The sequence below is a fragment of the Malus sylvestris genome, chromosome 17 (assembly GCF_916048215.2).
Source record: "Malus sylvestris chromosome 17, drMalSylv7.2, whole genome shotgun sequence".
NCBI classification, from domain to species: Eukaryota; Viridiplantae; Streptophyta; class Magnoliopsida; order Rosales; family Rosaceae; genus Malus; species Malus sylvestris.
This window is the reverse complement of record NC_062276.1, coordinates 23,460,460-23,485,933: the sequence shown is the minus strand read 5'-3', so window position 1 is coordinate 23,485,933 and position 25,474 is coordinate 23,460,460. Positions and strand designations below refer to the sequence as shown.

The 25,474-nt window shown below is 38.5% G+C and overlaps 1 protein-coding gene and 1 pseudogene across 1 annotated transcript in view; both read left to right on the top strand.

Moving 5' to 3' along the window:
- The window catches only part of LOC126610179 (uncharacterized), a 52,753-nt gene extending 32,033 nt beyond the window's left edge, over window positions 1–20,720 (top strand). The window contains exons 2-5 of the mRNA XM_050278169.1: window positions 19,502–19,720; window positions 19,833–19,931; window positions 20,018–20,098; window positions 20,200–20,720. Coding sequence (XP_050134126.1) covers window positions 19,514–19,720; window positions 19,833–19,931; window positions 20,018–20,098; window positions 20,200–20,628 — 816 coding nt within the window. The 5' untranslated portion in view covers window positions 19,502–19,513 and the 3' untranslated portion in view covers window positions 20,629–20,720. The remainder of the gene's footprint in view (window positions 1–19,501; window positions 19,721–19,832; window positions 19,932–20,017; window positions 20,099–20,199) is intronic.
- Window positions 5,252–5,893, top strand: LOC126611896 (shikimate O-hydroxycinnamoyltransferase-like; annotated as a pseudogene).
- Window positions 20,721–25,474: the final 4,754 nt, after the last annotated feature.

Genomic DNA, 25,474 nt, shown 5'->3' with positions numbered 1-25,474 from the left:
TCCAGATACCACATACCACTTTTTCAAAGTGCTCTGACAAAATTAAAACACGTGAAGCTGGCAGCTCCCACTACATTGCTGTGACCAAGAAGGGTAAAGGAATAGCATTACTACTTGTTATTGGGAAATCCCTATATACATTGACCTCCCTCCTCAACGGACAGGCAAACCTGCAAAAATGCTCAACCCTTTCTCGCATTCGAAAAGGCACCCTCAACATAACCTCTCGAAATACTCAGCTTTATTTCCCCCCGATAATACCTCAGCAAATAAGCCACACCAAGAACAAGAGTATCTCATATCATCAGGGTCGAAAGCAAGAGTATCCCATATCATGCTTTCTCCCTATCTTTGTCTTTGTCCTTGTCCACACCTGCAGGACAAGGAGAAAGAGAGCAGTCAGTCGGAACCTGAAATCAAACCTCCAATTTGGAACTGACTGCCTGGAGCCTTTGCCTGGTTGCTTACTTAGCATTGCTCTCGAGTACTCATCCTCAACTGCTGTCAAGGTCACGAATTCCACCGGCAAATACCTCATGACAGTTGATCAGATATTGGCTCTTTACACTGAAGCTGCCAAGCGTGGATGAGTCACTATGAAGGAATGTTCTGAAGGACCATTTAAATGCAAAGGTTGCACACCACTTCTGCCATGCAAAAGATTGAAGCAGAAGGTTCAACGGTGAGCTGAAACAGATCACTACAGCACGACACCTTTCCATACCACATTCATTATTCCGTCAACAGCAAAAGTATCCCATATCATCAAGGTCGAACGTACTCTAGATTTGATGGACTTGTTTTGACCCTCAAAATTTTGAGTCGGCCTTATACTCTGAAGGGCACCAGAAAACCCTCCAGCACAGTTCAAGAATAAGCCTGTGGAAAGTTACTTCTTCAAAAGCAAAAGTATCTCATATCATCTCTTATCCATTTGCTTCTCCTTATCCTGGCAGTTGAATGAGAGACAAGGAGAATGAGAACAATCAACCGGAAGCCGAAGTCAAACCTCTGATCCTGGGTTGCTTACTTGGAAGTTTGACTGCTTACCTTGTCTGTCACCTCTTTCGGCAGATCTCCTAGCTCGGCGACTTGGGGGACTCCTACTATAGGGTTTGTATCACACTTGACTAAGCCCGAAACTACAACTAAGCTTCAAGTGAAATTGATACATTACCTTGTGCGTCAACATCAGCTAAATACACCATTCCCGGATGGAGGAAAAGTACTTCCAGAGAAGGGCAGATGAAGATCAGACCACACTTCGGTACTTAGAAGTTTCGTGATTACTCAAGGGATTGGATCTTGCAAGTCCCCAACCGAGGAGTTTCCCTCACTCGGGAACTTAGGGGAGCACTGTTTGTACCATACTTGACCAATCCCGAAACTACCGAGCACCGGCCAACGCTATACTGTCAAGGACCCAGAAGAGTTCCCCTCCGACCAGGAGGCCAATCACTACTCGACACGTGTCAAGATTAGAAGCCAATCAGAGCGCAGCACGTGTCAACATCAAGAACCAATCATAACATGACACATGTCAATGTGACAAAGCTACAAGTTTTTCTATAAATAGGGGTCATTCCCCCACAATATGGCCTAATGCCATTTTGTGTTAAATCATTCACAAGAACTCACTAAATTGAGAGCTTGATCCTTTGTACTTGTGTAAGCCCTTCACTACTAATAAGAACTCCTCTACTCCGTGGACGTAGCCAATCTGGGTGAACCACGTACATCCTGTGTTTGCTTCTCTGTCTCTATTCATTTACGTACTTATCCTCACTAGTGACTGAAGCAACCAAGCAACCAAGCGAAGGTCACAAAACCTGACACTTTCTGTTGTACCAAAGTCTTCGCTGATTTTGTGCATCAACATAAACCAACATCCATTATCTTTGCATAATTTCTTGACAGAAAGAAGATTGACAGTTATTTGAGGCACATGCAAAACATTATGCAAAATTAAAGCATTGTCAAGAGTAATAATTGTTGAAGAACCAATATTCTTGATTGCCAAATCTTCACAATTGCCAATTGTAATTTTCTCATCTCCAGTGTATGGATTGACTTGAGATAGTATTAACATTGGCTATCATATGGTGTGTAGCACCAGTGTCTAGAATCCATGTCTCTCCATTAGAAAACCCATGTCCATTGTTCTGTGATGCATTATGTACAATGTTTGCTTGTGCAGTCATTGCAGTTGAAGAAGACGGTGGTGGATTACCTTGATAAGCAAAATTATTTCGATGATAACACTTCAGTGCAATGTGTCCTCTTTTTCCACAAATCTGGCAGATTATGAAACCTGGATTACTAGTGTCAGCCCTATGATAGCAATTAGTTGCAGTGCGTCCCCTCCTAGAACATATTTGGCACTCAGGTGAGATACCAGATTTGTAGTTTGTGTTGCCATTCCAGGTATTATTCTTCTGACCACCACATCCAAAGAAACTATTTCCATTATGTGACTGAAAGCTTTTACCATTCCCAAAAAAACTACCATTAGAACTCTCATTACCACTTTTGTTACCAAACTGATTTCCATTACCAGAATAATTTCTTGAACTGCCATTATATTTTCTATTGCCCTTAGAGAAGCTGTTATTCTAAACAAATTTGCTACCATTCCCCATAAATCTAGATCCTCCATGAAAACCAAATTGAGTATCAGTAGACTGTTCTCCTTCATATCCTCCTTGATACCTTTGAGAGTTTGACCTTTCATCAACCTCAAAACCATTATATGCACCAGAGATCCCATTAGAACCATCTCCTTGTCCTTAAACATACATTGTTGCCATGGATGCAGTCAATGATTTCACCCTTGACTCAATACTTGCTTCTGCACCAAGAAGTTGAGCACTTAGATCTTTATACAATATAGGAGAGTCCCGAGCCAATATCACAATCTTTATCATTTCAAATTCTGGTGGTAATCCAAACAAAATAGCTATAAGAAAGTCATTATATGTGATCCTTTCTCCAGCAAACACAAGTTGATCCTTAATAGCCTTAACTCGTAAAAGAAATCGATCTACTAATTCGCCACATTTTTGAATAGTATGAAATTCACTCTTCAGTTGATTGATTCGAACCATAGAGATAGATGTAAACCTTTCTTACAGACATGTCCAGGCCTCACATGAAGTCTTGTAACCAAGAATATGATCCATAACATCGTCAGACAAAGTAGCAATGAAAAGACTAAGCAATGCTAGATCCTTCTTCACCCAATCTTTGTAGGCCACAGTAACTTCTTTAGTGACTCTTGTCTCTGTATTAATAACAAATCTTGGAGAACATGGATCTTCACCCGTGAAATGATAGAAAGATCATACCCTCTAAGAACAGATTGAAACTGAAAACTCCATTTTACTAAATTATCATCTTGAGGCTTCACCATAAGCATACCAAGTAACCCTTCAATTTTAACAGTAGATTCTGCCATTTGATCCAGATTACAGAAAACTTTAACCTAGAAATTTATATCGTAGACAAACAAGACTTGTTCTTAAACCTCAACACACTATCACAGATACTATCCTTCTGGCTATTGGCCTTTTTTTCAATGAATATCAACAAATCTTGATCAAAAAATGGCTATTTGCCTCTTATGTGCTCAAGAATGGCTATCGGCCTTTCAATTTCCTAACAATGGCTATCGGCCTTCAATCCCACAAAAAAATAACAGACATTCTTCAATTAGAACATAACACAAATAGATGGTGTGCACTGTGAAAACATAAACAAAGAACCTGATATGAACGATACCCTTGACCTTTTCAGCAGAAATCGCAGAGAACTTGCAGCCATCATCAAGCTTTAATTGATCAAGAAGATTTGCACAGCGGAAATGAGAACCAAGGATAGGCCGACAATTGATACCATGATTAGGCCTGGCATTTTGGACCCAACCCGTTAACCCGACCCAACCCAACCCGTTAATATTTGTATTTGGGTGGATGCTTAACGGGTCGAGTCGCTAACGGGTGAACCCGTTAACAACCCGTTAAATAACGGGTCACTTTGGGTCAACCCGTTAACACCCGTTAGCACCCGTTAGTTGAGGATATTTTAGTAATTTTAGTAAAGTCTTAATAACAAAAAATAAACTTTATGCAAAAAAATAAAAATAATAATAATTGTTAACGGGTGTAACGGGTGAAACGGCTGATCCGTTAACTTAACGGGTTGGGTTCGGGTGACCCGTTAGTTTAACGGGTTGGGTTCGGGTGACCCGTTAGTTTAACGGGTTGGGTTCGGGTGACCCGTTAACTTAACGGGTCGGGTTGAACCCGACCCAAACCCAATAAACCCGACCCGTTTACAGGTCTAACCATGATAATAGTTCACAGAGAACCGAAGAAAAGCAAAAAACCTAGAGAGAAAGAGATGAATTTATGTATATTGCTTGAATGAATATTACAAGGTTCTTACACACTTATACAGTTCAATGGCTGCCTTATCTCTTAAGCTACTAGTACTAACAGTTCTAACTAATCTTCCCACCAATTCTAACTAACTTCCAAATCTACCAACTGCCTTACTTAACAGTTTGCCATATCAACACCATTTTACCTTTTTGACCATACTACCCTTCTTATCAATCGACACTGGTCAATACAAGGTTCATCCTCCCATCAATATGAGATTCATTCTCAACACGCTCCCTCAAGTGTAGCAAATTTTGAAGCCTAACACGTGGATAACACAACGGGGTGACATGGAGCGTGTGTGGTTGTTTAGCTTCTCATGTGGAACAACTTATTCTAGTACTATAAAAAAATGTGGACCAGTGAGGTTTTAGAATGTTGCGGCAAGAAAGGTTCTATGTTGGAATTGTTGACTGATCTATCAGTCATGATATTCATTTATATATAATTATAAGAGTGGACCAACACATTCCCATTTACAGAAAGTATATCAACACAATCAAACTAATTGAATGATTACACAGAAAGTAAAGTATATCAACACAATCAAACTAATTGAATGATTACACAGAAAGCAAATCAGCAATTAAATGGGAAGGAAATCAGCCAGATTCTTGTGAGGGTGGACTTTCTTGTGTTTGCCTAATTTTCGGAGATGACTGAGATGAGGGCTTCGTCAGAGGCATATGTTTCTCATCAGTCTTGCCTTTCTTGTAGAGTTCAGGATTACCACACAGACAGGACATTATTTCATGCCCGAGACTCACCTCAGCTTAAAATTTTGAATACCAACCTTTTGAACAATAGAATAATTCCTGTACAGCACAGAAGGCTGTGCTGTTGAGAGCACAGCAGTCTCCATGTTCAGATTGACGAGGAACCAGCCTTAAGGAAGATGATAACACGATCAACTATATCACGTATGAGATATTAGTTGGTCATGTTTGGAAATGTGCATCCAACTCAAGTGAACTTCTCGATGATCGAAAGAACAAACTACATGTTGTTGATGGACGGTCTCGACTGCAACCCCCACTCTTACTTTGTTTCTTTGGTAATGTTATTGTCACAGCTACCCTAATTTCGTAGGGGGATCTCCAATAAAAACAACACGATACGCTTCAAGTTGTATTCATTATGCTCTATCACAGATGAACGACAATTATTTTAGATCAGCATATTGACTTCCTTGAGCTTCAGCCTGATCTTTCAGCTCTTGTTCGTGGGGCTGGTTTCTATTAGGTCTCCTACTATTGGAATAACTAGTTAGGTTGGGGTTCCAACTTATGATGCTTATTTTGGATGGGGTCGACCTATTTTTGTGGGACCTTGTGGAATTCTATTTGAGGGGAAGGCTTTCGTATTCGGGAAGTGCAAATAATGATGGGAGTTTATTAGTGGCAATATGTCTGCAATCCGAGCATATGAAATCATTTTCAAAGTTGTTTTTATGACATATTAGTATTCGGTCCCGCTACTAACGTTCTTTAACTAAATAAATTTCAGGTGGAATAATATATGTAGCTTGTTTTGAGTGAAATGTTATATTACTGAAGTATTATTGACAAATTTTAGAATGTGAGAGAGTGGGCCGCTTTCTATTGGAATTGTTTGTTCTCAAATACATTCATGAAAACTGGATTAGCAAAAGGCCGTAACGTGCTATTAAACCTCAAATTACCACTTGCATTATTATTTGTGAGTAGTAATTTTTATTTCCTCTCACAGTTGTAGTTCAAGTGTCGTATTGTGATTTCCTCTAGAGTAAGAATTATTGTTTCACTAATGAAGGTTCAATGAAGAGTCACATCTCCATGATGCATAATGCATGATTGGTCTTCCATATTTTATAACTTTTGTAATTGGTCTTTCATCTTTGTAACTCTTGTAACCTTTTCTTGTTAATTGGTGTTTATTAACCTGTTTACTAGGGTGATAATAAACCTATAACTAATAACATTTTCTCCATCATCCTTTTATTCATTATCTGGCCAATAGCAATTTCCTTTAAAACAATTATTCTTTGTTGATGCACAAAATCAGTGAGGACTTTAGTACAACAGAAAGTGTCAAGTTTGTAACCTTCGCTAGATTGCTCCGGTCACTAGTGTGGATAAGTATGTAAATGGATAGAGACAGGGAAGTAAACACAAGATGTACATGGTTCATCCAGATTGGCTACGTCCACGGAGTAGAGGAGTTCTCATTAATTGTGAAGGGTTTACACAAGTACATAGGTTCAAGCTCTCATTTAGTGAGTACTAGTGAATGATTTAGTACAAATGACATTAGGAAATATTGTGGGAAAATGATCTCCTTTTATAGAAAAGAGTTTCTAGCTTTGTTCTGACATTGACAAGTGTCGTATTGTGATTGGCTTCTGATGTTGACACGTGTTGCGCTATGATTGGCTTCTGATGTCGACACGTGTCGCACTATGATTGGCCTTCTGGTTGGAGGGAAACTCTTCTGGATCCTTGACGGTATAACGTTGATCGGTGCTTAGTAGTTTCAGGATTTGTCAAGTATGGTACAAACATTCTTCATTCCTCTATCTTTTCCATTTTTTACTTATTGGCCAAGGAAGGGTGTTTGTGTGGTGGAGTTTTGAACATTTTTTTTTTGTATAGGTAGGTATGAGTCACACAACTAATTCAGTTGGGTTGTTGTATTTCAGAGGGGACAAGTCAAATGGTATACTGCTACACCGGTTTGTGAACTTATGTCAAGCCATAGTGAGCTTGAATCTCCTTAAAGAGAGCAAGACACTCAAAGCTCAGTTCAATTGTCCACATGCTTTTCAGAAAAATATCATAATTTCCTCATAATAATTGTCCCTCACAATTTTTACACTAAGACCTCACTGGGTGAAGATGGTGGCTTTTTTGGCCCATGGCTATGAATTTCGCTAAACCTCATAGAGGGAGAGAGCAAAGAAAAGATAACTACAATAGAGCAGCCCAAACAGAGAGAAAGATAATCATATCAGCCGCCGTCATTGAAATTGAGACACCAGTGAATTGTACGAAACAGGTTACAGGACCATCTCACTCCACAAACTTTCTCTTTCATTTTGCTCCAAGGATTTGAGGCATTTTAGGGCAAATTCTAGTGGACTGACCTTTCTCATAATCAGATTCTGCCGCAAATGCAATAATTTCCATGCATGCGATGCAATGAATGTTACTTTCATATCCTCCGTTGGCACCAACTCATTTGTTATTTTCTAATTTTCTTTTGGCTTTACAGTCAAAATGGTTCATGAGATTTGCATAACACATCACTTTGATCCCTGAGATTGAAAATAAATAGAAATGGTCACTGAGATTATCCACCATCCATTATTTTGGTCATTCCGTTAAAAACTCCATTAAGTGTCCCGAAGCTCTTGGTCGGAAGTTTGGGCAATTTTCAAAGCTTCGTAACTCAATTGTTTCTTAACCAAATTCGACCCATAATATATCAAAATGAAGATAGGAAAGTGTATAATAAGATTATATCAATTTGGAAGCCCAATGGTTGCCAAAGATGGCTAGAAAATAGCCTAAAAGGTGATTGGTCCGCAGGAAAACAGGAAAACTCGCCGGAAAATGGGTAAACTTTAAACATTCTTAACTTATTTAATACTCAACAAAATCGAGTGATTTAAAAATGAAAATAATACTTTTCAACGAGACAAAGAGAATGGTTCCTTTCTCGATGGCTAATTCGATGTGGTTTGGCCGAAAATGGTATAATCTTGTTCTACATTGTACTATTTTCCGGCCATCTCCGGTAACCATTAGGCTTCCAAATAGGTATAATCTTATTCTACATTTCCTATCTTCATTTTGATATATTATGGGTTGAATTTGGTTAAGAAACGATTGAGTTACGAAGCTTTGAAAATTGCCCAAACTTTTGGCCAAGAGCTCCGCGACACTTAACGAAGTTTTTAACGGAATGACCAAAATAATGGATGGTGGACAATCTCAGGACCATTTCTATTGATTTTCAATCTCAGGGACCAAAGTGATGTATTATACATGACACACCCCAACCCGGAATGTCCACTAGGACTCCGAATTGAGCTGTGTTGGCCGACACTAGGAAGGTGACGAAGCCATAAAGTATAGTGATGTGGAAAATGTGAATAAATTTAAACCTAAAAGTGTTTAAAGACAAGAGTGCGCTGTGAGCGGGAATGAACCCATTTCACACGCAACGTCAGAGAATAAGTAAAGTGTAGTAGTGTGGGTAAGGAACATACCCTCAAAGATAGCCACCTATGCTGAGATTTACTAAGAATCCTCGTCGAAACGAACTTTCAGCAGCTAAACATGGAGGGGCGAAAAACAGAAAATGTGAGTGGGCAAAAACAAAGCTTTTTGAAACCATTTCTCTTTCAAAAAATAATAACCCCTCATCGTAAAACTTGTATAATTTCCTAGAAAATAATAATACTATGTATATAGAAATCAGGCTGGAGAGCAATGAAAACCAAAGTATATGCCATGTCAAGTATCTCATTAATAAATATGTAAGCCAGGTATTGTGAATTAATATAAAATGATATATCAGCTGGAGGCACATAACATGACTTGTACGGCTGAACCTATAGCTCATAACCAATTCATGTACACAAGTCGGAACCACCTAATGTGGTCTGCACGACAGGCTGGGTGTAAATAGATACGTTTAAGTGCTACGATTACGTAAAGGCTATGCGAAGTATCACAAGTCACCTACGAGTCGGAACCACCTAATGTGGTCTGTACGACAGGCTGACACATGCCTTAGATCCAAATTAAGCGTGTGGTGCGGGAGGTGAACAATCACGTGAAAACTTGGCTCTGACCTCGGGCGGAGCACTAACACCGGGGTGCAGGATAATGAGCACTAAATGCATTTATATATAATCATACTCAATGCAACCAATATCATCATACAATACTCACTTAAAGTTTACCTGGGCTCCGCCGCTTCATGCGATATTATGCGTACACATACAAATGCACATACTAAAATGAAATGCAGGTATGACATGGCACTTAAAGATATATGCTTATTTAAAACAGTTTCTGGGAAAACGTAAAACATATATACATATATAGAAAACCAAAACCCCACTCACCCAGAGTCAGCGCTACAACTCCTAGCACAAATATTGAGGCATTACGAACAATCGGCGCCTAGAACAATTATCAACTACATATCAAAATCCTTATCAATAGAACACGTAACTCACATAAAACTCATCCTTAAGGAAATTCTAGAATGATTTGAGACCCATTGACCAAAAGTCAACCGTCAGTCAAAGGTCGACGGTAGGGTCCACAATCCTACGTAACTCGATCTGGAAGATCCGCATCTCAGATTTCCAATCCGTAACTTCCAAGGATCCATATTATGCTTCTAAAACATCATCCTAAAATTTTGTTACGATCCAACGGTTGGATCCCGCCAGTTGCAAATTCAAGTGGCGATCAGCATTTTATTTTACGAACTTACAAATCCAATACGGGAAGATCCATAAGTTCCTATGATACTCAAATATTACGTACTATAACGTATTGAATTTTGGTGACGATCCAACTGTCGGATCGTCGATTCATATAATTATCAAGTAATGCATCTTAATCAAACTAGATTCACAATAATCAAATCACATCATATGGATATCAAATTTGAGATCAATATATCAATTTAATGTAAAATGGCATCGGCGGCCCACTGGCCACTCGCCACCGGTGGCGGTTGGCCACCCTAACTCGTCGGAAAATTCAACTATTTCTAAAAATTCTCAAACTTCACAAAAATGAAGATCTCAGTGAGTGAAGCAATTTTCATACCTGTGACTAAGGCCAATTTGGTCGGAAAAAGCCTCAATTTCGCGAAAACTTGTCGGAACCCTAAGTTTAGGTGTATTTTGATTCGTCCTCAATTTGAACTCCGACGCCCCAAAACTTTTTTGGGCTTTGTTCTTGGTCTCTAGAGGAGTGTTTTGGTTGTGAAGATCAAATGTATTTCATTCGGAAATGAGTGGATTGTCACCAAGAGTTCCACGGCACCGTCACTACATACCCCATGAAACAACCTTATTTACTTCGAGTTTTTGGGTGGTCAACTAAGGAGGGAATGTGTGATGGTGTTTGTAGGTGGTGGGAGGTCATAAAATGCCGGAAAATGGACGGAAAACCAGTCAAAATTGTAGCAAAGTCGTGGGTCACAACTAGGTCAAGGGGAACCAGTCGGGTTCCTCTCTTTCTCTCCTCTTCTCCATTCTCTCATTTCTCTCCTCTCCCATTGGTCACTCTTTGTAACATCTCACATCACCCAAGGGAGTGGATCTTGTAAGCCTTATATGTATATTCCCATCTCTACCTAGCACGAGGCCTTTTGGGAGCTCACTGGCTTCGAGTTCCATCAGAACTCTGAAGTTAGGCGAGTTCGCACGAGAGCAATCCCAAGATGGGTGACCCATTGGAACGTTCTTGTGTGAGTTCCCAAAAACAAAATCGTGAGGGTGTGGTCGGGGCCTAAAACGGACAATATCGTGCTACGACAGAGTCGAGCCAGGGATGTGGTGGGGGCCCAGGCCGGGATGTGACAATTTGGTTTCAGAGCCAATCTCTGGCCAGATGTGCACCGATGAGAATGTCGGGCCTCTAAGGGGGTGGATTGTAACATCCCACATCACCTAGGGGAGTGGATCATGTAAGCTTTATATGTATATTCTCATCTCTACCTAGCATGAGGCTTTTTAGGAGCTCAATAGTTTCGGATTTCATTGGAACTCCGAAGTTAAGCGAGTTCGCGCGAGAGCAATCCCAAGATGGGTGACCCACTGGGAAGTTCTCGTGTGAGTTCCCAGAAACAAAACCGTGAGGGCATGGTCGGGGCCCAAAGCGTACAATATCATGCTACGGCAGAGTCGAGGCCGGGATGTGGTGAGGGCCTAAGCTGGGATGGTGACACACTCTGTCCTCCCTTCACTGATTGGTCCGCATCCCTCCTTATCCTTCTTTCCTTTCCATCACAGCCACATACGTGGCATGACCAGATTTTGCTCCAAAAATCTGGAGCATTCCAGAAAATAATTAATTTACTAAAATGCCCCCGACTTTAAACTTTAATAACTCATTCGTTATAACTCCAAATTGCGTTCCGTTTGAACCCACGCGTCCGTAGCGACGATTAATATGAGGATACACCAAGAAAACAAACCTTATGTGTCATGAAAAGACGGTCAACACAAGTCAATGCGTTCGCCTCGAAGGGCATTTTCGAAATTTCACGTTTTAAAATTATAAAAATCATAGTTTTTGGGGACGGGTAGTTACAATACAAATCTCAGGGACCATTTTGGGTAAAAAGCCTTGTCTTTTTGGGGGTTTTGAACTGTTATTCTTGAAAAAGATTAAAATTTAATAAAAACTTGGTGTTAGATTGAATATTGATTTTAGTCCTTTAGTACTTAATTTAAATTCATATTATATTTTTGTTTTAATATTTAATAGATATCATATTTAATGTCATTACATTAAGTTTTAAATTTATTATTATACACATTTTAATTCATTAATTTTATTTAACTTCTTCTAATTAGTATACCTAAATATCCATATCATAATATATTTTACTAAATTAGTGTATCGAAATGTATGTACCTAAATACATTGTAGTGAATTAGTTCACACATGGGATAACCTACTCTAATACCATGAAGAAAATTGAGATTCCTACATAAAACCAATTAGCAATATAGGGAGTAGCACATGCAAAGTCTCTCCTCCCATCAATGTGGGATTAATTAATTCTCAACACTAACTTGGGCTATTTTAATATTCGCCAAATTCTATATATGAACCCTAGCCACAAATTAAAGAAAAGAAAAATTGAAATCGATTGTGTATCATATAGACATCATGAAATCGATTGTGTATCATATAGACATCATGAAATCAAATGTGAATTTTTAACCTAATCCTTAATTAACCATATGTGGGAATAAGTATCAAGGAATATTCCAATTCCAACAAAATTGTGTTATACTTTCTATTTTTTAATTTCCTAATAATTATAACATCAAAATCCAATAAGATTTTTCAACGAAATCACATACCACATACATGAATCCATTCAAAATATTAACACGTACAATGTCAATCTAACTTAAGGTATGCCATCATCAAAATACTAATATGCAACGCCAATATCTGATTCTTTTAAAATCTTGTGGCGCGTATTTGATGTTTCAAAAATGGTATTGATAGCACATCGCGTTTCTATAAAAATCTCTTTAAGTTTAAGAAATTACACTGAGACTCTCTGGTTGTGTATAAATACATGTATATCATTCAGCATATATGCAGACAAAGAGCTAGACTTTGGGAAGAATATAAAAAGACAAAGTGCTAGCCTTCCAGGTGTTTGATAGAAAGACAAAAATGGAGGGGAAAAGTGTTAGGAATGCAGTGCTGGTTTGTTTAGTGGTGGGATTGTTGATGGGGCACTGCACAGCCGGCTTATTTTTCAAACTTTGCTATGGTGCTTGCTTTACTATTTGCATGGTAAAAAAACCGCACAATCCTCTCACATGTGGGTTTAATTGCTTGAAAAAGTGCGCCGCACCTGCTCAGACTTTGGACTTCCAAACAAACCCTCACCACTTTTGCAAGCTTGGCTGTGCTACCTCTTTGTGCACCCATATCAGCACCAAAGATAACCCTAGTAATTACATCTCTCTCTCTCTGGTTAGAGTTTCTTTCTTATGATATATTGGGCTCACTTTTCTGTTTTTTTTTTTTTTTTTCAGATGCAGAACTGGTGGGAAAATGTGTGGATTCTTGCTCGGGGACTTGCAGTACCAATTATAGTCACGCTTCAACGAAAAACCAAGAGTTCATCTGAGTTAAAGTATGCAGGACATTGTTGCAGTTGTAAACAAATATTATTAGTAATAAAACTGAGTAGTGGTCTAGCTACTTTAGTCGACTAAATGAGATTAGAATATGTATTTTGATGCTCGCAATCTTGCATAAAATTGAATAAATGTGCTAATTACTGTAGCACACGTATTCCTGATTGTGTACAGGAATGAAAAGAAAAATGCCAAGGAGATTCTCTCAAAATCACCCTCCTCCCAAATTTTTTCCCATAAAATCAAATGTCCCTCTAGATATTAGATTTGCCAGACGAATATTGACCATTTTCATCGGCCAAGTTAGTTTCCCACGTTTCTCTGCCAAAGTGTTTCAGTTCGCGGTGTTTATTGCATTTATTTAATCGACAGACCCTCCGTCTGGTAATCACCATAACCTGACACATGTTAAAATTTTAAATGTTTAACCGACGGGATTTCTGTAGGCCCTTCTCCCCCTATATCAAACTGAGGGCCCTCCATTTCTTTTCGTTTTTTTTTTTTTGGTGAATAGAGGGGTTGAAGACACTCCACATGAACTAATACATAGCATTAATAACAGTATAGCAGCCCATAGGGGCGCTTATAAGATTATCCATTAGATGTTGCATAAGTCATTGGGGAAGAGATTGAAAATAATACAACCCAAGGTCCAAATTGTAGCTCCATTTGGCTAGCTAATTTGCAACATTGTTCACTTCCTTGAAAATATGCTTTAGCTTACAATGCTCAATTCTGCTCATCAAATCCCTACAACTCTTCAAAAGGGTAGCAAGGGGGTGAAAAGTATCTTGCACAGATTGGTTCAACAATAATACAACAGAGGAAGAGTCCATCTCGATGATTAACTTAGATATGCCTTTTTCAATAGCAAGTTGAAGTTTGAAATACAAACCCCAAACTTCAGCTTATATAATCTGCCATTACCCTAGGTTAATAGAGAAACCTCCCAAGCAATCTCCATTGTGGTGACGGAGAATTCCTCCAGCACCAATGTTGCTTGAAACCATTTTTCTAGAGGCATCCACATTCAACTTGTGACAACCAAGAACAGGAGGCTCCCACTTCAACATAACATGCATCTGATAAGGTCGTTTATCAAATTTTAGAAGGAAATCCATCCATTTAGATAGGGCTTCAACAATAGCCTTTTTAGGATCATTAGGGAGAGAGAAATCCACATAAAAAAATTTGGTGGTTCCTCAATTTCCAGATATACCAGCAAGCAAAGACAAACAAACAATTTCATTCTATCTTGTCAGACCACATTACCTTGGACGTCACATTAGCCATTAACCAAGCTTTCAAGTCCAAATTAAAAGTATTGCGCAATTGAGAAGGAATCCGCAGAATATCCTAAATGCATTCAGCTCTGCTACATTCCCTTAGAATATGTGTGATGGTCTCCAAAGGCCAAGAATAAAGGTTGCAAGAGGAATCCACAATTAAGTTTCTTTTGGTTCTTTGCTCATTAGTAACTTACCTTGACCAATGAGCTAGAGGAAGAATTTAAGTTTGAGGGGGATTTTGAGAGTCCAAATCCCAAACCAATAAAAAACAAGCATTCTTTCACAATCATGTAACACCTTATAGACCGTCTTTATGATGAAAGTTCCATTTGAAATGCATCCCCATATAAGTTTGTCCTTTCTAGCACCAATAGTCCCAGTAGGCCAACTGATTATTTTTTTGACCAAGTTTTATGGAAAAGCAGATCTTAGCTTACTAACATTCCACCAACCATCCCGAAGGAAATAAGAGATTGGAAAGTCCTCCTCGGGAAAGTTATTAGCAACAACAAAATTAATTAAACGATCATTCAACATCCAAGGGTCTTTGCAAAACTTGACACCATCACCTTTCCCAATTTTCCATTTCATTCCTTTGCGTAACAAGTCAATCCATAAAGAATTCATTTCCAAGTGTAGGAGCAGTCAAACTTCTTATGTAATTTAGTATCCAAGATAAAGTTCCCTTGCAAGTATTTCGCTTCATAGATTTTTGCCCAGAGACCTGTATCCTTAGCCTGAATTCTCCATCCAAGTTTAGCCAACAAAGCTTGATTCATCTCTGCTGTTTTCTTTAATCCCACACATCCAACGCACTTAGGCCTGCAGACAAGGTTCAATTGACATAATTGAATTTTCTTTTTCTACTGAGAGTCCCCCCATAAGAAGTTTATGTTCAACTTGTCCAATTGCTCGTAAACACTAACTGGGAGCTTAGTGGTTTGCATAGCATACACCGGTATTGTAGAGGTGAGTGCTTGGATTAAGGTGGCTCTTCCAGCCATTGAAAGGACATTACTCTTCCAAGAAGAATGTCTACTTTGAACTTTATCAATCACACACTTGTAAGTTGACTTAGAGACTCTACATTGGATCAATGGCATCCCTAAATAATTTCCAAGATTATCAGATAAAGGAGATCCACAAATAGCCCTGATTTCTCTAATCTCATTTGCACAAGTATTAGAAGAACAATACAACATAGATTTCTCAAAGTTGACTGCTTGGCCAGATACTAAGTAGAATTTGTCAATACATCTCCTCATCACCCTAGCTTGTTTTGGTGCTGCATCTGCAAATAGCATAAGATCATCTGCGTAAAAAAAGGTGAGAGATGCTGGGACCAAATTGAGAAGCTTTAACATGTTTCCACCAATTAGAATTAACTTCATTAGTAATAATGTGAGATAGTTTCTCAATACAAAGTATAGAAATATAAAGGGACAAAGGATCCCCTTGCCTGATATCAGTTAATTCACCATTAACACAGACCTAGTATTTAACAGAGGATATGCAGCCCATAATAAAATGAGTCAAACTTTCAGGCAGGCTAATCTCATAAAGCACACCATTGATAAAGCTCTAGTTTAAGCGATCATAAGCCTTTGGACAAATCAATATTCCAAGCCAAAAAACCTTTCTTACCCTTCGACTTTCTAAACTTATAAAAAATATCTTGTGCAATGAGAATATTATTATTCGTTATATGTCTACCAGGCATAAAACTAGCTTGATTTGGGCTTATCAATTCAAGGAGAAGAGGCCTGAGCCTAGCTACAATAATCTTAGTTATGACCTTATAAAAAGTGCAACATAGACTGATTGATCTAAAATTCAGCATTCTTTAAAGGTTCTTAATTTTTAGGCACAAGAGCAATTAACGTATTGTTCAGACCATGAGGCAATCTCTGAGTTTGAAATGTTATTTTGACCATATCAACAATATCACTTGTACATCTACCCCATTGAGCTTGATAAAAGCAAGCAAGAAACCCATATACACCCGGTGCTTCAATACCTCCAATACTGAAAAGGCTATCCTTAACTTCAGCATGGTCAATCTCTTTATTAAGTGATATAATATCATCCAAATGAATGGAAGGAAAAGTTTAGGTAGAGAAGTAACATGTTTAGGCCATTGCCCATGAGAGACAAGTGTTTGAAAGTACTCCACGACAAGACCTTCAGGTCATCAGGGTCAACAATCCATTCACCTTGGTCATTCTTTATTCCCTCAATTATATTTCTTCCTCTTCTCACAATCGTGGTAAGATGAAAAAATTTGGTATTACGATCATCGTCTTGTAACCATTTCAATCTAGACTTTTGATGCCAAAAGACAACTTCCTGATTTAAACTTACGTTGAACTCTTAAATTAATTCCCTCTCCAAATTGAGAAGAAAATTGTTTGGGCCTCTGCATAGTGCTTTTTGGATACCAGCAATGCGTCTAAGGAGCTTCTTCTTCTTATTCTGCTTTAAGTGCCCAAAGACATGAATATTCCATCTTTTCAAGGGCTCAACTAGAGCACAAGTTTTGTCATGGCAGAACCATAAGAATTATCCCAATTTTCTACAATAAGCTCATCAAATGTGTCATGCCTAAGCCACATAGCCTCAAATCTAAAAGGTCTTTGAAGTGGATTGGGGACATGAGAAGATTGAAGACTAATTTTGATAGGACAATGATCAGATTTAGTACGTGGTAAGTGGAAAACACATACTTCTGGGAATAACTTTCTCCAAGCCATATTACATAAGCCTCTATCAATTCTTTCCAGAGTCTTCTTGTTAGCCCAAGTGAATTTAGAACAAACATATCCCAACTTCAACGGACTATTTGTATCCACCCAAGATTTAAAGTCCTTGATCATACAAAGAGAAACACCACCTAGTTTATCACCCACCTCTAACATTTCATTAAAATCCGTTGTTAAAATCTATGGCATTTGGTGGCAGTCAGCTACACCATTAAGGTAATCCCACAATTTTCTTTTCTTCGCAATAAAAGGGCTAGCATAAATGAACGTAAATAACCAGGTGTTAAAACCAACTCCCCTCACGTAAGTCGAGATGGATTGATCAGTGGTTCTAATGATATCAATATGAACCTTGATGTTATCCAAAAGAAGCCATAGCCCTCTAGAGAACCAATTAGCATCCACTATTTCAAATGAAGGAAAGCCCAACGATTTGACCACATAAAAGGCTCTCGTACCACTAATTCTAGGCTTACAAATCGCAAGAATCTCCATTTTGTGGCTCTGCTTTAAATTAGTAACATTATTCTGAAATTTGGTGCAGCCAGATCCTCTAGAATTCTATACAACTATATTCATGCTTAAAATTAATACGGATTGAGAAGGTAGAGAGCCAACATCATCTAATACCAAGCACCTCACCTCTAAAAATGTTGACAAAACACATACCTATCATATAAAAATCCGACATTATCACCCGACAAATCAAAGACCAGGATACCCAGAAATCAAGAACACAGAAAACCCTAGAATTTTGCTGGTACAGATTAACAAAATTGCAGACAAATACATAAATTTGGGACGAATTTCCAAATTAACTCAAATGGGTTACTAGTCCACAACCATCTGCATCAACAACTGAGGCATTAGCAACAAGGATTGAAAGAAGAATTTTTCTTCGATTAGCAGGAGGGCTAGTTTGCTTTCACTGAGGAGAGAGAATTTATTGCAAGGGAGAGAGAATCATTCACTGATGAAGGAGAAAACTCATATGCGTGAGAAACTCTAACAGAGTAGGTGGATACTCTCACAGAGGAAAGGGAGACTCTCACAAGGGAGATGGAGACACTGACGGATGGAAAAGATTGTATATTTGATCTTTTTACCCCTGAAAAGATGGAGGGAACGGAGTAAATTGAAAAGAGAGTGAGGTAGTATGGGGATGGGCTTCGGAGAGAGATCTCCACACACAAAAAGAAATATTTTAATAAGATGAAGTGCTTGAAAAGATGGAATGGTGGATGTTTTGACTGGGATCTGGGGAGGAAATTTGTGTGGGGGGGGGGGGGAGGGAGGGGTGGACAAGAACACTATAAGGAAAGCAGGAACTTAGAAGAATAAGGGGATATAAATGTTAGGTACTCAAGCCCAAGGGAAGAGCCCAACCCAAAAGACTAGTCCAATAGGTGGGAGGACCCCAAGGACTTAAGAACCCCTACACCCCCATAAGTGTAGTCGATGTGGGATCATAACATTACACCACCCTTCGGAAGCCGACGCCCACGGCGGCCCTTACTCTGGTGGCTTTCACTCTTAACGGCGGTGCACCCTTTGGTCATCCCGTTAAGGTAGCCCTTTCCAGGTCGCCCCCTCCGCAGCGTCGGAAACCTAGGCTCTGATACCAATGTTAGGTACTCAAGCCCAAGGGAAGAGCCCAACCCAAAAGACTAGTCCAATAGGTGGGAGGACCCCAAGGACTTAAGAACCCCTACACCCCCATAAGTGTAGTCGATGTGGGATCATAACAATAAGGGTTAACGGGGGAAAACAAGAAACCTGGTTTGATAGAGAGATCAGATCTAGGGGAAAGGAGGAGAAGAAAAGATGGCTTACCAAAAAAAATAAGCAGCAGAGAGAAGCTCACAGGAAAGGAATTTGATAAATAATTTGAGTGTTAACCTTTTGGTTTGAACATTAAAGGTTTGACACTTGTGTGAAGCTGAGGTTTGACACTGCTTTCCGAATATAAACATTATATTGTTTGCTTCCTAACAAATTAAGATTCTAGTTATTATTGTAAACCGACAAACTTTATCAATATCTTATAAACTAGTTGTCAATTATTCTTATACGTGGTCATTTTGTTTGTCATTTTGTTTTTCATATTTGTAGGTCGTTTTTGAAATGGAGGACATATCCCCTGAGGTCAATGCCTACTTAGAGGAGACCTTAGCAAGCCGATACAAAGATTGGAAGAGCGCTCTTCACAAGCATTTTCAGCTATGGGAATCTCCGGAGATTGCTCGCCTACAGTGTTGCCCACTCGAGTATAAAGAGTGGCGAGAGGATTGGGAGTGGCTCTGCACACATTTTACGGATCCAAAATTTTTGGTATGTACATAATACTTTAATAATAATTTATTGTTTTTGTTATTTTATTTAAGCTTTTTTTAATAATTTCTTTCAAATAGTCGCACTAACATATATATTGTATGTTTAACAGAAGAAATCTGCTGCTGGCAAGAAAGCTCGGGACTCAAATACACTTCTCCACCATTCTGGTTCGAAACCCTTTTCGTATAGGGTTGAGGCACGACGTGAGGTAAAATTATATTAATTTTGAAATTTTATACAATTAATTTTATATTATTGATTAATAAAATTTTCTTAATGTTTTTTTTTCTTTAGGAGGGTTCTAAGTTCCCACAGATTGACCTGTTCAAGCATGTTTACGTTCATCCCAACAATGAGAACAGTGACCAACTTTATGTAAGTATATGTAATTGTTATTTTTCTTATTTTTATGAATCGTTCAAATATTATTTATATTTTGTTATTAAACATTATATGTTTCTTCTTTATTATTACAGGGTGATATGGTGGAAAAGAGCACTGCTATTCTCCAAGAAGCAACATCGCAGCTTCCCCCAGAGACCCCGATCGAGGACGTCATTGTACCCAAGGATGCAGATGTTCAGATTGTGACTGAGGTCCTAGATCAGAAGTTTGGTCGTCGTCATGGTAAGGTTGTTCGGTGTACGGGGAAGGCGGGGGTTCGTGAAACGGGTGCCTCTTCTTCCAGATTGTCCATAAGAGAGGTCAATTCCTTGAAGGAGGAAGTGACAACCCTAAGAGGTCAGGTTGCGGCCCAGGGCGACCACATTAGGGCCCAGGACGAGAGGATGAATATGATTGTTCAGGCCTTAGCGATGTCCGGCCTCCAAATCCCGACGATGCCAGCACCTAATGTTGCTCCACCTTCAACTTCCCAGCCATTTTGCCCAGACGATACCGAGTAACATGATGTATTAAACTTAGAAGACTTGTAGTTTTTTATTTTTTTTGTTCGGACAAACCTACATTTTCATATATTCTATAATTAATTACTTTTTCTTGGTTTATTAATTATTTTTTAGAATTTAATTATAATATTTATTAAAAATTAAATAAAAAAATATAAATGACAAAAAAAACAAAAACAAAAACTTTGCGCGACGCAGGATCTACGTCGCGCCAAGTATCTTTGCGCGACGTAAGTAGACACTACGTCGCGCAAAGTATATTTGCGCGACGTAGATCCTGCGTCACGCAAAGCTACTTTGAGCGATGTAGGTTGGCACCGCGTCGCGCAAAGTATCTTTGCGCGACATAGGACCTGCGTCGCGCAAAGTAGCTTTGCGCGACGCAGTGCCTACCTACGTCGCGCAAACCCTTCCTTCACGACGAAGGTTCGTTTGGCTAATTGTTGGGCGACGTATTTTTGACTTTGCGCGACGACGGTCCTACGTCGCGCAAAGTATTTTTTTGTACTAGTGAACCTTGGTTGTGCTACATCTTTGTGCCCCAATATCAGCACAATAGAAAACCCTAGTAATTATTTCTCTCTCTATCTCTCAACATGGATCGATATCGATGATTACTCATTACTTATACTCATCTTTGTTTTTTTTTTTTTTTTTTTTTTTTGGTTTTTTTCAGATGGAGAAAAAGTAGACGCTGCGTTAATTCTTGTGATGGAGCTTGCCTCAGTTCGCAAGCGCCAACAAAGAACTATGAACAGTTTGGTTTGATTAGTATTTTCTTTGGTATTAGTGAAAAATAAATGTCGTTGTACTTCAAAATGAGATCAGGTTCCGGACTGGAAGTCACAATCTAAATACTCTTGTATTTGAAGAAGCAATTAAATATTGAATATAGGTTGTAGTAAAGTAGCTTTTTTTTTTTTTTTTTGTTGGAACAGATAATTTCATTAATTTGATAGAATGTTACAGGCCAACACAAAGGAAGACAAAATAACCCAAATATATTGGGAGACACAGATACATACATGTCCAGCCCAATTAAATAAAACTAAAACGGAAACCCAAATCCCTAATTTTCTTCCGCAGAAAGCAGCGTCCACCGCCCTCACCGCCACGAAAGTCTTGCCAATAGCTACCAAAGCAGCAACACTAGAAAAAACGACCGAGTGCTAAAAATGAACCAGACATCGCAGAACAAAAGCACCAAACCCGCAAGAAGAAGCACACCACATCCAGATTTCTTCACCAAAGTTGCAGAATCAAAAGATAGCCACCACATCAAAATCTCATTCACTAATCCCTGCAAATATATACAAACACAGTAGCATATGGATAGAAGGTGAGGCTAAGGGGGTATGTAAAATATCCTTACTTTGGCTGAAGCAGCAGTACACTTGGCCTTAAGGGAAATCCGGCAAGCCCTTTTGGGGGGGGGGTAGTGAGGGAGGGAAATAAATCTGGCAACCATATTCGGCCTAGAATCTGAAGATCAGAGCAAAGGATGGGGTGGGGATGGTTTATGGGGAAGGGAGGAAGAGGGGAAAAGTGAGGGCAGATGGAGTTTTGGGTTTAGAAAAGAACGGCCAGAAGAGAAGGATGGGTGGAGAGAAGGGACATGAAGCCCAAAAGTGAGGTAAACTCACGGGAAATTTTGAGACAAAGCTCAAGGAAGCTGAGAAAAATCTCAGGTGAAAATTTAAAAAAAAAAAGAAGAAGAAGAAGATGATTAGGAGAAAGAGGGAAAGAGGAGAACAAGGAACTTGGACAAGGATAGTCACTACTACAAAAGGGCCTTATTGTGTCGGTGGGTGGTGTCACTTTTATACAACATAGTGGCAGATAATACATTCCGACACCCACTTAACATGGTGTCGGAGTTATTGTCGGTTATAACCGACATAAACTGTTAATGTCATCTATAACCGACATTGATTTTAATATTTTTAATACTGGTGTCGCATTAAAAAAATACTGTGTCACTTTTAACCGACATAACGTTAGCGTCAGTTAAAAGACAAATGGTGTCACTTTTGGCCGACACTAATGATAGTTTTTAAATATTTTCAAAGACAGTGTCGGTTGTAGGCGACATAGGTTTTAATTTTTATTAAAAATTTTGAAATCGGTTGTAACCGACATAATGTTAGCGTCGGTGAAAAGAAATATTTTCAAAACTGGTGTCGGTTGTAGCCGACATAGGTTTTAACATTTTAAAAATATTTTGAATTAAAAACCTACAAATTCTGCAAGCAGCAAACTAAATCAGCCGTGTTTGCCTTATCTTTCAAATGCATCTCTACATCTTCCTGTCAAAGTAATCCACGGTCAAAGAATGCAGGATTGAAGAGACCAAAAATTATCCAAAGCAAGCAACTAAAAGCAGCTAAAAGTTTCACCCAAATATATAAATTTCTGATCTAGATATTTCATATTAGATGAATCCTAGATAAACGTCACTCAGCAACCGTTATTAGAAGAAACCAACAAAGCCAAAATAACCCTGAATTCATGCTAAAGCAAACCCAAAATAACCCTGATTCTGAATTTTCGACTTACGATGCGAACTCGTAGGGGTGGACGAAGATTCTGGTGAGTGCAGCTTTTGCGAACTCGTAGAGTCGGTTGTGAGTCGACCGCATTGGTCGGATAATCTGAAATATTAGGAGGAAATTTCTTGCTTGTTTTCCACGAGGAAATGGATCGAGAAGACGTAAGTGTTAGAGTTATCATCTTTTAATTCGACGTGAGTTTCATTAAACCGACGCTACGTGAATTTCAAAATGTGTGTCAAAAGTTGGTGTCAGTTTAGACCGACACCAACATTAATTTAAACTGAAGGTGGTTCATTTTTAAATTATTATGATTATTAATTTTAGTTTCTGTTTTGTATTCTAACTAGTTTTATGCTGAAATTGAAAATTTATTTTTGTTTCTTGGTTTTTAATTGTTTTTTCTGTATTTTTAAGGATCAACTCAACGGAGATGCGAACCCTAAATTCCGAATTGGAAAGAACAACCTTATTCATTTGATTTGTCTGGAAAATGCATTAGTGATACTTTTAGTGCGTTTTCGAAACATGTAGCGGTAGAGGTTAGAGGTTACAAAAATATTCTGATGGTGGCATACTGGAATAAAGAAAAAACAAAGGTAAATGTTTCATGATTTATTTTATTATACCTTGAAATTTGTCTAATAAATTATTTTATTTTTCAGGAGATTGTGGAAAAAAATAACCATAATTGGTACTTGAAAACTATGAACCACACAGCCGGTTTAAAATCTTTTTCAAGAGTTCGGGAAGAATTTATATGGGTTGTACATTTTTAAGAATTGTAGTTAATCTTAAATTTAATATATGGTTGGTAGAAATTTTATTTTTAATATGAAGTTTGCTTAAAATTGTTTGTTTTTTCATTGACATATGGTGGGAATTATTTTTATATAATTTTTTAAATTATTATTAACTAAAAACTGACGTAGATTTTTTTTATTATTAATATATTTGGTGTCACTTATGGACGACAGCATAATAATTATTTTATGTATCTAGATGTTATGTAATGTCGGTTAGGACCGACAGTATGTTTGATATTTTAATTCTTTAATTGTTGCTTGATGTCGGTTAGGACCGCCATCATGTCAAAATTCAACGTCGCTTCTAACCGACGTAAGTTTAGATATCACTTTTAACCGACATTGTTGTTTTATTTTATTTTATATTACTTTGCTTCTTGGTGGCAGATTAAGGGGATTAACCGACATCAATACCCTTTTCGTGATGCTAGCAACGGCGTCGGTTCTCCATCCGACGTTGCATGATTTGATGTCAAATTTTTACCAAAAATCCAATGGTAATTGGTGTTTCTTGTCGGTTTTTCATCGCCAATGATAGCCTATTTTGTAGTAGTGAGTCACCGGCACCCAAGCCAAAGGCTAGGGCTGGTGACAAAGGAGATTGCAAGATGGGAAAGCAAAGAGAGAGAGTCTCACGGGCAACGTGTTTTATTAGGCCTTGTGAATCCGATGAACGGGCAGTGACATATTTTATTTTATTTTATACTAGCAACTTTCTCTCTCACCTTCTTCTTTGGACCATTTTCCTTTTATTAGATATTTAGTAAATGAACTCTACATGTGCAAGTTTCTTACATTGCCGACTCTAGACTTGGATAAAGGAAGAGGGGAAGGGCGTCAGGTAGTCGATAGTCAACACTCTGTTCTTACATCGAATCCTTGTGATAATAAAGCCTAAACAAATTGCGATAAAACTAGGTTGTCACTCGTAAGTGACGCATTGTGTGGCCAGGCACGGTGATAAATGAGTAAGGGTTGCTGCATCTCCATCGGAGCCCAGATGCAATGTTAAATGAGCAAGGGGCCGTGCAAACTTCTTTTTGAACAACTTCACTCTTAAGTTGTTTGGAACCATCTGCTCACATCAACTTTACCCTTGACACACAGAAAAAGTACTTTAACCTTACTAGATAGGGGATGTCAAATAAGCAAGACATGAGGGTAAGGTTCAAGAGAGTAGAATGCGTTTAGGAACGACGAAGTAGGAATCTTAACGAGAAAACCTATGGAAGTAGTGGAAGTTATGGTGAGGAGAAGGATAAGTATTATGTGCCTCCAATAAACTAAGTGGGTTGGTCTTAAAACAAAGTATCTCGAAAACTCAGGTTTAAAGCTTTGGTATTCGAGCACAAACAGAACGAGAAATGGTGTTAGCATCATTGTGGACAAGGCCCCAACACAAGATATTGTAGATCTTAAAAGGCTCGGATATAGAATTATAGCAATCAAGATTGTGATAAGACAAGAACTCATCAATGTGATTAGTGT